The sequence below is a fragment of the Tinamus guttatus genome, unplaced genomic scaffold (assembly GCF_059628265.1).
Source record: "Tinamus guttatus ecotype Peru unplaced genomic scaffold, ASM5962826v1 Tinamus_guttatus_pri_ptg000314l, whole genome shotgun sequence".
Lineage (NCBI taxonomy): Eukaryota > Metazoa > Chordata > Aves > Tinamiformes > Tinamidae > Tinamus > Tinamus guttatus.
Genome location: NW_028288848.1, coordinates 3,289,718 through 3,304,756, shown reverse-complemented (window position 1 = coordinate 3,304,756; position 15,039 = coordinate 3,289,718). Strand labels below are relative to the sequence as shown.

At 58.4% G+C, this 15,039-nt stretch overlaps 1 protein-coding gene across 1 annotated transcript in view; it reads left to right on the top strand.

Annotated features, from left to right (window-relative positions):
• The first annotated feature begins 554 nt into the window (after window positions 1-554).
• Window positions 555-15,039, top strand: part of MXI1 (MAX interactor 1, dimerization protein) — a 41,844-nt gene continuing 27,359 nt past the window's right edge. Inside the window, exons 1-2 of the mRNA XM_088528638.1 lie at window positions 555-775; window positions 5,726-5,858. Coding sequence (XP_088384764.1) covers window positions 619-775; window positions 5,726-5,858 — 290 coding nt within the window. The 5' untranslated portion in view covers window positions 555-618. The remainder of the gene's footprint in view (window positions 776-5,725; window positions 5,859-15,039) is intronic.

The window sequence follows — 15,039 nt, the reverse complement described above, 5'->3', positions numbered from 1 at the left end:
GGGCGCCCGTGGGCCTCAGCCATGGAGCAGCCGGCACGAGGCAGGAGACAGCGCCCGGCTCCCGTGTTCCGCTTGGCTGTTGCCTCCCTCACACCAAGGGCACAGACACCCTCCCTGGTCCGGACACCCCTCCTGGCCACGGACACCTTTGTCCAGACACCCTCCCTGGCCCACGCACCCCTCCTGGCCACGGACACCTGCTCCGGCCGCCCCTCCTGGCCGTGGACACCCTTCCCCATGGCGGGAGCTGGGCCGGCTGCGGGGCCGGCGCCTCCCCCCGGCACCTGGCGCGGCTCCACGGCCCCGTTTCCCGGCGTTGCAAACGGTGACGGCGGGCACAAACGGGCACAAACGGCTGCGCGCGGGGCGGGGAGGCCGCTCCGGCAGGCGCGGGGGGGCCGGGCCGCGCGGCGGGGCGGGGGGGGGCGGTCCCGGCGGCGGCGGCGGCGCCGTCTGGGGAAGCGGCGGCAGCGCCAGGACCGCGGCGGCGCCGGGCGCGCGCACAGCCGCGCACGCGACACCCGCGCGCGCGCACCGCAACAGCCGCACGCGCAGCACAACAGCCGCACGCGCAGCACAACAGCCGCACGCAGAGCACAACAGCCGCAGGAGCCGGGCATGGGGAAGCGCGGGCGGCCGCGCAGGGAGGCGCGCGGCGAGGAGCGCTGCCCGCTCGGGGACATCTTCAACACGGGCGCGGGCACCTTCCTGCGCAACGTGCAGGTGCTGCTGGAGGCCGCCAGCTACCTGGAGCAGATCGAGAAGGAGAATAAAAGTAGGTGGCCGCGCGCGCGGAGCGCCGCGGCGCTGCGTGCCGGGCTGTTGTTGTTGTGCGTTGTTGTTGTTGTTGTTGTTGTGCGCTGGGCTGTTTTGCTGTGGCGCGTTGTGTTGCTGCGCTGTGCGCGGAGCCCTGTTTCCCCCTCCTTCCCCCCCCCCCCCCCCAGCTTGTTTTTAAGGAAGGAAAAAAAAAAAAAAAAACTCGCGGCCGGGCCCGCGGCGGCGGGCGGGGGGGGCCGCGTCACGTAGGCGCCCGGCGGGGCGGGCGGCGCGGGCGGGTGGCGCCGCCCCCGCTGCCGCGCGGGGGTGCGCGCAGGGCCCGGGCGTCCCGCGGAGCCGCGGCGGGGGCGGGGGAGGGGCCGGACAAAGGCCGGTGCCGCTGCGCGGCCGCGGAGCCGGCCCGGGCCCCGCCGCGGGCGCGTGGCTCGCACATGGAGCCGAGCCCGGCGCGCTCATTGGCCGCCCGCGGCCCGCGGGGCGGGGCTGCGCGCGCCGCTCCGCCAATGCGCGGCGGCGGTGTCCCCGCCGTGACGTCACGCGTTGCTGAGCGGGGAGCGGGCCCTTCCCCCTCCCCCCCCCCCGCGCCGCGTCCCCGAGACAAACAGCGAAAACCGCGGGGCCCAAACCCCGCGTTTGCTCCCTAATTCATCCTGGTTATTGACTTTACCCCCTTTTCGCACTATTTCCCTAGCTTCCCCCCTCTCTGGGGGCCGCTGGCGCTGCGCTCCGCGCTCCGCCGGGCAGCGCGCCCCGCACCGCGGAGCCCCCGCCACGTCCCGGGGCTGCAGACAACAAAGCGGCGCCAGGGCGCTTTTCCTTAAAAAGAAAAAAAAAGGAAAGGGAGGAAAAAAAGGAAAAGGAAATAAAAGGGGAGGGGAAAAAAAAGTAGAAATAATGTTTATTTTTGCACGTGCTAGCAGAGTAGTTGATAACAAACCCGCGCCCGGTGCCTCTGGAGAGCGGAGCGGCGCGGGCAGGACGGTGACGGAGCCTCCGCAGCAGCGGTGCCTGCGCGGGAGCGTTTGGGAAGCGCGGAGCCGGCTGCGGGTCCCTGCTCCGGCCTCGAGCCGTCACCGCCGCGGGGGCTCCCGGCCCTCGGCATGGATAACGTACCCGCCGCGCCGCTTGCTGCGTCGCAAAGCGCGTCGCCTTGACACGGTTCCTCTCTTGGGTCACCGGGTTCCCGTTGCTGGCGCTTCCCTCGTGGCTCTGTGCAGGGCTGCGGGATCTTCCCTGCCAGCTTTTGAAAGGAAGCGTTTGCATCCAAATAACTCAGTTTCTCAGTGCTTGTTTTCCCTGGAGCTCGCGCTGGCAGGCAGCATTGCCGTAGCAATGCAAACCTTGGCCTTTCCTAGCAGCTTCTGCAAAGCTTCTGCAAAATCCTGCTCATTTATTTATTTATTTATTTTTGTTATAAGTGGGGCGTTTTAGGCTGCAGAGTCCCGCTAAGCCGTCTCAGCTGGGCCGTGCTCGACGTGCAGCCCGGAGCCTCGCTGTTGCTGAGCTTTCCCTGCGCTGCTCCCGAACAAAGAGGAGCACCGCTGGAATCGGAAAGAGGCTCCGCTATCTGCAGAGGGACTGCGGGAGGGAAGGGCTGTTCCCAGCATACACGGTTTCCCACGCCGCTCCGGGCGTTGCGCTGGAGGGAGGTTGCGTCTCCCCACGTGCCAGAGCAGCTGCGGGTCCCAGAGCAGCCCTTGCTGCCCGGCTCGCGGTGCCCAGGCGTCGCGGGATGCGGGCGCCCCTGGCCGGGGTGACACAGCGATGCCTCACGGGGCACTGCTCACGCGGGCGGCTGAGTCACGGCCCTGCCGCGGGAGCAGCCAAGGTGACGGCAAGGGGCTGCCCCCGAGCAGCACAGCCAGGGCAGGAGCAGGGGGCTGCCTGGCCAGCATCCCTGTCCAGGGCAGGATTTCCACTTAAATGGGTGTTTTTATAGGTGCCGCATCCCACGGTCTTGGGTGATAGCAGAGGGGCCGCGAGCTGCTCTGGCCACACGGAAGGAGAGTTGCAGGTCTGGGAGCTGAGGAGCAGAGCTCAACGTGGTGCTGTGGGGCCACGAGGTTTAAATCACCGCTTCAGCATTCACTTTGGTTTGTAAAACTTGCAATATGTAGCCATCTATAAAACTGTCTGTATTATGGCACAGTGGCTGGTGGGCTACAGTCCTGTTACCAAACAGCTCTGGTAAAACGGAGTATTTTAGCTGCTGAAATTCAGCTGAATTGTTTTTGCAGTTGAGCATCTGCTGCCGCCTGATGCAGTTCTCATGGCAAGACTGCAAAACCCAGCACACCTTCCTAACTGGCAAGCAGCGTTTCCAGGTGACCTGTTCCTTGAAATCTAAGCTTGGTTTCCAAGGCGTATAAACATCACAGGGAAAATGATGGCGGCTGTTTCCAGAGAGGAAGGCCCTGCTCTGTCGCTGTGTCCGTAACCTCTGCAAATGGCTCCTCGTGAATCAGCGCGGCTGGCGGCACGTGGCAGCCGCGAAACGTGGGTGTCTGGAGGCTGCTGCTCGAGGGACTTGGGGCTTAGCCTGTGCCCAGCACCACCCCTGCGTGCGGGGACTCACGCTCGTGTCAGCGGGGGTTGCATAAGCATGTGACGCATTCTTCGGATGTGATGCCTTATCTATAATAGTCATGGTATGCAATACATACTGTTTTTACTACGGGTACAGACATCTGTTGCCATATCCTCTTCCTAAAACACGAGGGCAAGCAGCTGTCCGTGACAGGGATGTCCTTGTTCGCGGGCCGAGGAGCGTGTGCGCGCGTGGGACAGCTGTCCTTGTCCCCTAGCATGAGGGGGAACCTCCCGGCAGCCTGGCTGCCAGCGCGGGCTGTTGGTGACCCTCTGACCAGATACAGCAGGAGGGAGAGGGCGGATTTGGCCTTTGCTATTGCATAATCCTGTCTGAACGAGAGGAAATCGGAGCCTTGCAGGTGTGCTGGCAGTATCTGCTTCTTGCAGCCTCTTCCATTGGCTGTGATCTGTTTGGGGTCTTTTTGTTGTTGTTGTCCAGCCGAGGTAAAGACTCGCCAGAAACCTGTAATTAGCAGAAGGAGTCAAGGCTGCCTTCAGTTTATGTGCAGAGCTCCTGTTGAACGAACGGGAGCTGTGCGTGTGGCTCAAGGTCGGTACAGATGGTCTTAGATCTCTCAGGGATGTGATACGAGGAGCAGCACAAGGCTCCTTTATGTTTTCCATCCAGCTCACGGCAAACCCCCTTCATTCCTCTGGGTCGTGACCTGCCCGCCGTGATTCACGTGTTGGCCGCTTCCAGGTTGGCTGGTTTTGACTCACGCTGTTCAGACCTTGTCATGAAATGCAGGGGGAAGGCACGCGGCAGCGATGACAGGGCGGAGGTGAAACCCGTGGGCCAGCAGCGCCGCGGGGAACCCGTCGAGTCGTCCGTGCGCGGAGCATCCCGAGTGCTGGCAGGGAAACCCCGCGGTCCCGCTCCGGGGAGCCTCTCCTCCCCAGGCCGGGCGCCCCGTCCCGTGTCTGCTGGGGGTTTGTTCATTCCCTGCGGAGGGGCTCCGGGCTGTGCCGCGGGGTCGGGGTGACTCCTCCAAGGCGGCAGTGAGTCACGGTCCCGGGCGGAACGGGGCTCCGTGCGCGGCTGCAGCGGCCGCTCCCGTCCCCGAGGGGAGGCGCGGGCGGCGCCGGAGCCCCGCGCGCCCAGGGCGGCACGGGCCGTGTTCCCGCTCGGAGTATCCAGCGGCTCTGGCGCTCTCCGTCCTCGCCGCTGGACGGGTCCCAGGCACCCTGGGAAAGGAGGCCGGGCCGCGGCCGCTGCGCTTGGTTCGAGGAGCAGGGCTCCTGGTGCTTTCGGGTGTGAGTGCGAGCTGGCGTCCGCGCCGCAGCTTCCCCCGCACGCCTGAAGCGAGGGAAGGGCCATGGGGGATTAGGGGATGCGCGGGCGGGGGCACCGCCACCTTCCCGCGAGGCCCCGCGGGGGCCACAGGACTACACCTCCCAGGAGGCCCCGCGCGCCCCGCCCCGCGTGCGCGACTGCGGTGGGGGGCGCGCTGGGATGGGGGGAATCCAGGCTGGGATTGAGTAGGGGGGGTTGAATCCAGGCTGGGATGGGGATGAGGGGGTTGAATCCAAGACAAGATTAGGATGAGGGGTGCTGAATCCAGACTGGGTTTGGGTAGGGGAGGGTTAAATCCAAGATAGGATTGGGAATGGGGAGTTGAATCCAGGCTGGGATTGGGGAGTGGCAGTTGAATCCCACCTGGGGTTGGGAAGGCGCAGTTGAAGCCAAGCTGGCCCGTCCCGGCAGCAGGAGGTGGAGCCCCCGTGAGCGGCCCCGCGGGTGCCTTGGAGGAGCAGGAGGAAGGTGAAGGATCCCGGTTGCTGGTGCCCGCCGGGTGGTGCAGGGAAGCGTAGGGCATAGTGGGGCCGGGGGCCATGCGGCAGCTCCAGGGGATCCACGTGGAACCGCAGCCGGAGGCAGCCGAGTGTCTGGAGCGAGGGAGCAAGGTGACGTGGCAGAGCGGTGGATCCGGAACCGCCAGCTTGCCCGAGGACAGGACCCTTGCTTGGGAAGGGAATCCTGGCAGGTGGCCGTAAATCCAGGAAGGGCAGGGGGCTGCCGTGGGGGCTCGAGGCGGAAGGTTCCCTGGAGCGGGGCAGGCAGAGGGGATATCTCAGAGGAGAAGCACGGTGTGGCCTGGGAGCTTCCTGCGGGATGGAAGGATGGAGGCGGGTGCCGTGTGCTGTGCATCCACCTCACCGCGTGCGGGAGCAAGGAGAGCTGGAGTGGTTGGGTCTGCTCTGGATGTTTGGAGCACTGGTGCCCCAGGGCCTCCCCACTGAGGCTGAGGGTCAGCGCGAGGCCTGTTGGTGCCTGCAACTCTTTTTATTCTTTCTTTTTTTTTTATTATTTTTTTGCAAATTCTCCTTTTTCACGCCCTGCCTGTTGGTTCTTGTGCAGAGTGTGAACATGGCTATGCCTCGACCTTTCCCTCAGTTCCAAGTCCTGCACTGCAAGAGCCAAAGCCCCCGCGGAGGCTGAGCCGGGCCAGGAAACCCAGCGGCGGCAGCAGCAATGCAAGTCTGTCCAACAGGTACGGCGGAGCGGGACCCCGGGCTGGAGGGACGGAAGGAGGAGGAGGATAGAGCTGGAGACGAGCACGTGCCCCGCAGGAGCCTGAGCACAGCGGGATGTGGAGCTGGGATCCAGCAGCGCAGTGTCCTGCTGGATCCGCAGTGCTGGGAGCTCCCTCCGTGCCAAGGCTCGGTCGCTGCACAGGGAAGGGGGATAGGGAAGAGTTGTTCACGGGATGCAGGGAAGATGCAATGGCTGTTCCTGCTGCGCCTGTTACGGTGGTGCTGTCTCTTTAGCCCAGAAGTCCCAATGTGTTAAGGAATGGGATCAGGAAGGCAGAGCCGTGTTTCACTCTGCCATTCGAGGCAGTGGGGTTTCCCAGCTCTGCCTGCTCAGTGATGGTGGCACTGCACGTGCTTGTGTTTCGTGGTTTGTCAGGTGTAGGAAAGGTGTCCAGGCTAGGTCTGCTGCTCAGTGCTGGGGAAGCATCTGCCTCCCCTTTCCAGCTTTTGCCCCTCTCTGTACAACTGTCTATACCCCGTTGAGACCTTCTGTGGTAGAGAAACTTAAGAAATGTAAAGCATTAAGAAAGACATTCCCCCCTGCCCCACTCCCATGAAGCGGTGGCGGGTTGCTCGGATGACAAGGCTTCCTTAAGGCGCCGGAGGGCCCCTGGCCTAGGGGAAAGGTCCTTCCTCTTACCACGGTTCTGCTTCCCTGGTGCTCAGCACCCAAGGTTGTCTGAAGGGGTGTTGGGATGCCCCAGGCAGGAGCAGGTTTCCTTCCTCTGGACCGCCACATCCTGGGCTCCTGGCATGCTGCTGGCTTGTGTTCCCTTCTCTCCTTCATGCAGCCTTTCCTCAGCACAGGGTAGTTCTGTTCCTCTCCTGCATCTTGTGAACCGAGGTCCCAAATCCTAGTTAGTCTGTGTTGGGAAATGACAGTAAATTTGAACTGAGATTTCCTCCCCAGTCCTGGGTTTCTCACAGGCTCTTACCCCATCCCACCCCTCTTTCTCCCAGAGGCCTCTGTCGTAGCAATGTGTCCCCGTCCCGAGGAGGGCTGGGAGCGCCTCCCCCTCGGCAGCTCCCGCTGTGCGCCGCGGCCGCGGGGCTGCAGGGAATGCCGAGGGCCGCGTCGTGCCCCCGCGCTGCCTCGCGTGCGCCGCTCTGCGGGCTGCCAGCCCGCGCGCTCCCGACGGGGCCTCCGCTGGAGCAGCAGCCGTGTCTCCTTGGGGGTCTGCGTCATCCCGCCCTGCTAAAACCCAAGGGACAATCCCTTGTCTAGGGAAGTTGTTTGAATTAAACACTTAGCGACTTGGTTCTTGAGGGACAAAACTTGCCCCTTGTGCTGGGATGAGAGGTTCTCTTAGGTGACTTTGCTTCAGATTGTTTAATTGGTGTAGAGAAATTAGGCGTTTAGAACTGGAGTCCCCTACAGGTTTTGTCATCCGCTGTGCTTATGAGATGCAAAGGGTTTACAAAGCCTAGGTGCTCCTCATTTCCCAGTGTTTCATGTTGGTGTGCGCAGCCCAGATGTGATGGCTGTTTCTTCCCTCCAAGCACTTTGTTCTCATGGCACCATCACTCCAAAACAACCTTTAGGATTGCAGGCTGCTCTCACGTGCTCTGGCCTGCGTCCTGGGTGCAGTTAAACATGAGGGGTCGTGTTGGCTTTGGTCAGGGCTACCGAACTACAGGAGGTCGGGCACCCACAGGAGTGTGTGGGGAATCGCAGCCACTATGGCCTGGGTTTCCTAGATAACATTTAACATACAGATGAAAGTAAAAGACAAAATAAACTCTGATTTAACATGGATTGCCTCATCGGTTTGCTGCTTTGTTTTAATTTGTTTACAAGCCTCGAAAAGGGTATTTTCTGATTTGGGCACTCAGAGGCACTTTTTTTTTTTTTTTAACATACAATGTCCCTTAGTCGTCTTCCTCGTGAAGACTCCCGCGAGGCCGAAGCTGGAGCTGCAGCCCCTCACTGGAGCCGCGTGTCAGCCGTGCAGGGAGCGCAGCTCCATGGTGCCTTAACTGCCTCCCAGCTCCTGGAAACTCCTCTGCAAGCTCCACGTGCGCCCTCCTCAACAGACCCCCTGGTTTGCAAGATTCATTGCAGTTAGGGCCAGACCGGTTTGATATTTATATGTTTTTTGGAAATAATTGAGAGGGATTTTTAATCAATTTGAATTGTTGTGAGAGCCTGAAATAAATAAACAGCCAGGATACCAAATGACTCCCCCATAAATACAACCAATTTAATGAAGTTAAGATTTATAACAGAATCTGAAATTATATTACAATATTAGATTGTCATTTGTAATTTTTCAGGCCTCCAGGCTTACAGAAAAGCCTGTTATTTTTCAGTCTGATCCCTGACCGTAGGGAAATGCCAGGCACCCTCTCAGTGATGTGAGGAGCCTTTGGGCCTCCCTGGAGCTCTGTGCTGCTAAGAGCAGTTCCATAGGGAAGGTTTGATCTATGTCCAGTTCCCTTTTCCTTTCATTTTCCTCCCTTCCCACTGTCCTCCATGTGCCCACGGCTGCTTCCCGAGGTCCTGAGCAGCGAGGCTCTTGGACACCTGCAGTCTGGGAGCAGCCCGTAGGGCTGGGGGCGGCAGCTCCTCCTGCGAGGGGCAGGGTAAGGCATGTTGGACATCTGGTGTCTCCAAAACCCGGGTGTCTGTGCCTCTTTACTCTTCTAGCTATGCTGCTGATGCAACTGCATTTTTTTTCCTGTGGCAGAGGCTTTTCTGCTGCCAGGCCCCCTTTAAAACTTCTTTTCAGACTTCTGAATTCCACCATTTTGTGCTGAATCTTCTTTGTAGCCAGTGGCTCTCTGCTCTCATGACCTTTACAGCTGTTTCCAGAGGGCAGAGAGGGGCTGCAGCTTCTGAAACTCACAGACCCAGGTGAGAAACTACAGAGACATGGCACGTGTGGCTGCAAAGTCAGGCCTCCTGCACTATCAGAACGCTGTGAACCCCACAGGCTTTTAGCTCTTCCCCTGGCGTGAGGACTCTGCCGTAATTCCTGTTTTGTTGGTGGAGAGGAGGTACGGGGAGATGAGCTGAGTTTGCCTGAGTTTCACAGACTTCTCAGTCTGTGAAAGGGCAGGGGTTTGTGTCAGCCACAGTCACTCTGCTTCTTTTGCTTCAGGCCCCAGCCCCTCTCTTCACCTCTCCTTAGGCAGCAAAGCCCCTTAGGCTTTTTGTTGACATCTTTGCTGCTTCCTAACCTCTCGGTTGGTTTGTTTCTGGTTGGTGTTTCTTGTTTAGGAGCCTTTTGTAGGCACTTGCACTCATGTTGGATCACACCTTGCTCCTCGGGGGAGCTGGCGTTTGACTCGCTGCGTGTGGGTGGGCTGGGGTCTGGCCTCTGTGCGCTGAGGATGGAGACGCTGCCTGCTGGCCCCGCAGTGCCAGGCAGCCCTGGGCCTGGCTCGGCACTTGTACAAACATATGGGATAACAGAGGATGGATGGGATTTGTTGTGCCGTGTTTGGATTTATGCCACATTTTGATAACGCACAGTGAGATTGCCATCTGTAATGTCAGGTAACAGCACCATGATTTTGTCGAGGGTTAGCTGCGTATGCTAGTTACCTTTGCAAGGAAAGAACGGACAAAGCTGAGCTGTTAAGGAGCCCTTGTTCATGCTAGGGTTGCTAGGAGGGTTTAGCCAGCAGCGTTGCCAGGTGTGAGCATGGCCTCTCCCTCCTATCCCTCACAACGTGGTGGATAAAACACCGCTCGTGTCATTCCCACCAGTTTTTGTGTGTTGGTAATACAGGCACATAAATATAGGGAGATCTGTGTGGCAGGGAGTCTATGCAGAAGCCTGTGATCCTGGGCTGAGTTTGTTTGTGGAAACCTTCAGTAGGTGTAAATATAACTTTTACAAACTCATTCATTGCGTGCTTGGTGCGCACCAGAATGAGGCCCCGTTGCTGATACGAGCTGCAGCTCAGCTCTAGTTCAGTGCTGCAGCAGCCGCCTTGCAGGAAGCGCTGCTGTGTGGCTGATCCCTCCGGCCTCGCGGATGCGCAGGGAGTCCCTATGGAATGTGCTGTCCTGCAGCGGGGGCTGCTGCGGGGGCTTCGGCCTGGGGGGATGCAGTGATGGAGGTGGTACTGGTGCACTGAGGAGAAACTTCCATTTTGGTGCCATGGTATCTTGAAACACCAATTTTCCCAGCTGCTGAAGAGATCTGGTGTCCAGGGGTGGTGGGAAGGATATTTGAGCCAAGTTTGGAATTGCTCATCTCATGTTTCTGCTAAGGAACATTGTATTTAGTACAGTTGGTTTAATTAATATTCCTTAATTATTAGTTTTTTTTCACATTGCCCTACTCTACACTCTCTGTGTCCTCTTCTGTAGCTATTGAGTCACCCCTGGCAAACATGGAGATTTATCCTTGGTGCTTTGGTTTAACCCATCCGTCCAGTTAACAGCGACTTGGTTCTCACTGCAGCGCTGTTCCCCTCGGCTCCCCTTTCTGTGGGTGAGACTGACCTTTTCCTTCCCTGCTCCTGCTTGATCTTGCAGACACCCTTCTCTTCCTGGCCCAAACCATCTTGGCTGTCACGCTGCTGGGGTAGATGTCTCGTGTGTTGGAACTGCTGCTGTTCAGTGTCTTCTAGTTCTTCCTGACCGACTTCTGCCCAAGTCCAGCGGCTGCCCTCAGTCTCTTCTTGGAGCTGGATCCCGCTCCCTCCCCTCCTTGCAGCAGTAGAGACAGGGTCTGTTTTTGCTGCCCGTCGTGAGCTCTCTTCAGAGGCCGTGGCTCTCTGGGGCCCTGCGCCTGGCGGCCTTTGCCTGATCTCTGCACTACGAGACGCTGCCTCACGGGTCAGCTCGGAGGGAACAGGCCTGCTTTTTCCATCCTTCTGAATAGATTCCCGTCTCCCGTTCCTGTGCTGCCTCCCGTACTTGCAGTCTGTGTCCTGCACGTGATTTCACTTCAGTTCTGCTGCTTTATGAATCCAGTTTGAAGTAGCCCGGATGATTTTCAACATTATCTTAATTGCTTGCTATTACTGTGCGTGCTCTGTGACGAGCAGGCGTGTGGACAGGGAGCGTCTCTCTTCCTTGGCTTTGATTAAATAAGTTCTTCAGCATAAGAGACTTGGTTATTCTATGAGCACTTCTAGTTTATCTCCTTTCTCCTGTTACGCTGTTGAGAAGAGAGCATTAACTGAGTGCCACAAGTCCTGGGCAGGGAGAAATGAAACTGGACAGGTCGTTGGGGCTGTTCCTGCAGCGGCCATTGCTCGGGCAGCCACTTCATAGACGTGGCAAGGTCAAGTGGCACCAGTTGGCCTTGAAAAGCGGGGCTACAACCTGCAGCTGTTTGTGAGCTGCCTCGCAGGTAGCTTGGCCATCTGGAAGCAGCAGGAGGTAGCAGCTTTGCTGCCTTTGTGGTATTTGCTGCCGCTTGTGAGCCAGGATGGTGAGAACAGAACAAATTGGAGGGCTCTGCTTGCCTCAGCCTCCCTTTTCTCATGGATCTGTATCTCATATGCTGGTCTGTTGTGTCCTCGTTGGCAGGATGTAATCCTGGATTTCAGGAGACCTGAGTTCGCTCCCTAATTTTGTTACAGCCTGTGCACGTCTCCCTGCCTCAGCTTCCCCAGTGCAATACGTAGATAATTGACTTGTTATTTTCCCTCTTTTCAAGTACACCCCCCTCCCTGCATCCCTAGTATTGCAGCAATAGAGTTGTAGCATGAGAGAGAACTAACACATGTAAACAGCAGTGAAGAAAGTCTGGTCTGGCCCAGAGCCATGCAAATGCCATCAGCTTCTTCTCAAACAAAGTGAGTTTCAGCCAGGTGGCATTTACTCAGCCTCTTTTTCCCCCGTGGATCTGCAGGCGGTTGCCTCGGGCCAGAAGGGCTGTGTTGTGTCGAGGTGTGTGTTCCTCAAACAGGCCGTTGCTCTGCAGAGGACACTGCCAGGGCTATTTCGGGGAATGACCGTCCTCCTCTAAAGGGTAGCGCTCCGTGTGGGAGGAAGCAGGGAACAGGACACAAGGCAGGACTGCTGGGCCTTGGCGGCGTTCCTGAGCCTGCCGCTGCAGGGCCTGGACGTGTCACACGAGCTGCATGGGTGCCACCATCTGTACGTTACGTGGCCCTCGCCATCTGCACGCGGGATAATCCTGCTTGCGGGGGGCAGCGCCAGCGTTAGGAGCTTATGGCGTTAGGGTCCAAGAGTGTCTTAGCTGGGTTTGAAAATTGCCCTGGTATCGTTATTTATTTATTTATTTCTGTAAATCAGTGGTGCAGCTTTGTGGACACCAGTGACTGTCACCCTGGTCCTGGTGGCCCTTTGGGAGGGCTGAGGCCCTGACCTTGCAGTGTGGCTCTCATGGAGCCCAGGGGGCAGCTGCCACGCTGAGCAGAGGCGGCTGCATGAGCAGAGAGGTTCAGGTGTTCGCGGGGGATGGATGGGGCTTGTGCGCTCTCCTCAAATGATTCATTTTACTTCAAATGCTCTTTTTATGGTGACTGCGTAGGGAGGTGTGTAGGAGGTCATCCTGCTCACGCAGGGGGGTAAGCTAGAGTTTCTCTACTGAAATGGCTGTGATACCTCCTCAAACTGCCCTCGCTGTCTGATCCGCGTGTGCACCTGCTCCGTGTGATACGGGTGGCCGTGGCTGGGAAGGTGGGAGCTGGTTCCTGCAAGATCCTTCCTTGCTGCTCACGGGAGGCAGGGGGTAAAGCAGCGCTCTGGACAGCTGCTTTCACACCTGCCCCCTCCCAGCAGGCCGGGGTGAACGCTCAGCAAGTCAGTTGAAGCCCAGCCTGTCATAGGAGACCCCAAATAGCCCATTCCTCGTGTTGTGGCTTTTCTCCAAGGTTGAGCCTGGGATCTGAGCCATGGAAGGGCTGGCAATGCCCATCCACAGGATGGGAGCAACACTTTGAACCTATAAAGTGGCCTGGGAAACCAGGCCCATGGGGTCTTCATTGAGGGACCCAGAGGGACAAGAAACTTGGAAAACAAGGATGTCTGAGAGTCAACGTGCTGGTGAACTGACTACCCTGCTCCCTGCGGGGCTGTAGAAAAACCCGCAAGGAAACTGCCGGCTCTGCCCTCGGAGCTGGGCTTGGCTGGAGGCCACACGCTGAACAATGAGGAGAAAACAAAATATTGAATAGCTGCTTGTTCAGCAAACCCGGTTGCCCGTCACGCAGGGCCGCGAGGGAGGCGGTGCGGGGAGGCAGTGGGGGCAGCTGCCCCCGGCGCTCAGGGCAGGACGGGCTCCACGCCGGAGCCCCGCGGCAGGGCAGGGAGCAGCTCTAGGGCCAGAGGATTTTTTCCCTTTCCCACTTTGAGCTTACACTGTGTAATTTTGGGTGCTTTGGACCCAAGAATTGCCTGGCACTAATGTCCTTGGTAGGGGTCTCTCTGGGATGCCCAGGAGCTGCAAGCCACTGATGCAATCCTTATCCTGGGATTTAGAGAACCCAAGTTCAGTTTCCTGCTGTGCCACAGGCTTTTGTGTGACCTCGGGAAATCAGCTAGCTTCTTTGTGCACTGGTGTCGTGGCCCCTCTGCATAAAAAGTGATAGGGAATAGTTCGTTTCAGAGATGCTGTAAACAGAAATACGGATGATGAGATGCAGGTACCAAGCTAAGAAGGCCTGTGTAAATACTGCAGCTGGCTTTGGGGACATGAATTCTTCAAGGGTTGTGTGCAGGCTGCCCTTTAAAGCTGGTGGCTTTGGCCGAGTGCTGCAGGAGGCCTTCAGAATGGGATTTGTACCCTGGGTTGTCCCGGTGTGTCCTGGTGACTTGCTGCAGTCATTGCCAGACACCTCCTGGTTGGGAGATGAAACAGACTCTGGGGCAATTTCTCCTTTCTCAAAGATGAATTAACAGGAGTGGAAGCCAGTGCGGCTACGTCCCCTTCCCTGCTGGAGGCAGAGAATGTGAACTTGGAAGAGGGACTAGCTCGATCCCGGGGAAGTAGCTTTGATCAGAGCCTCAGGAGGAATCTGATACTGTGTCAGTGTAAAAGTGACAGAAAAAACTAGCCAAGGTTTGGGGCCGGGTTAACCTGCTGCATCTTCCCTGAGGTCAGCGCGAAGGTGACGCGTGGCTTGTTGTGCCGCTCAGCCCGGCTCCTCGCCGCGAGGCCTTCGCTGAGGACCTCGGGGCCAGACCGCACAGGGAGCGGAGCCTGAGTTAACAGTGACCGAGGAACCTTTGGCTGTAGCCTTACTTGCAGGGAAGTGTTTTGTTAGATTCCCTGCTGCAGTTGGACGGGAGGTGGTGCCTCCAAAGATGGGCTTAGCACAAGGGCACGTGCTCCAGCTGTGCCCTCTCGCTCCCTGCATCCTGCTCTTAGCTGTCCAAGCAGGAAGAGCATGAGCTGCCGTTCCCGGGACTCACGCGCTGCTCCAGGTGGATTCACCAGCTCCTTAGAGACACTCGAGGACAGAGTTTCTGTCTTGACAGAAAGACGTGTTGCTTGTGCCGCAGTGCCCTCATGGCGCTATTGGGCTGAAGGTCTCGTCTAGAGCAACCGATACAGATTTTCTGTAGACTTCGTGGGTTGTGCCTTGTGCCCTTGTTTTGTGGACTGCCTGTGGTGCTGTGTACCGCTGCTTGAAATGCTGCAGTTCTTTAGCCAGTACGCTTCTTGTGTTCACATGGGTCACTCAGTTGATTTAAAATAAAATCAAACTTCCGTTTCATTTGTTTTGTCCTGTCATTTGGCAGTTTCCAACAGAAGTGATTTTTGAGGAAGAGAAAGGAGAGAGCAGCAGCTTTAATTGTATTTTTCCCAGAGCATTGTTTTTTCTTTTTTGCTTGGGGACTGGAAGGAGGCCTTTCCCAGGGGAGAATCCGGTGGTCGGGGGAACCGATATCACAGAGGCGGCAGGTGGGAGAGGGCAGTGGATGGAGGAGCTGGTGTGGTGGCACCGCAGCCGCAGGGGTGGCCGCTACGTGGGCAGCGCGAGGTAGGGCAGAAAGCGGCCGGCCCGGCTGGACGGTTGCGGCATTGCTGACCAGCTCGAGCGGCCTCGCGTTAGTCTGCACAGGATGGGGGGTCTTTACTGCATGATTCCTCTCCCGCTCGAGCACAACGGGGTGAGTCACGGGTCTGGTTTGTTTGGGGGACCAGCTCTGTGCTGCTGTCAAGGATGGGTATTTGGAGAGCTGATTTCTCCTGCCTGGGTGCC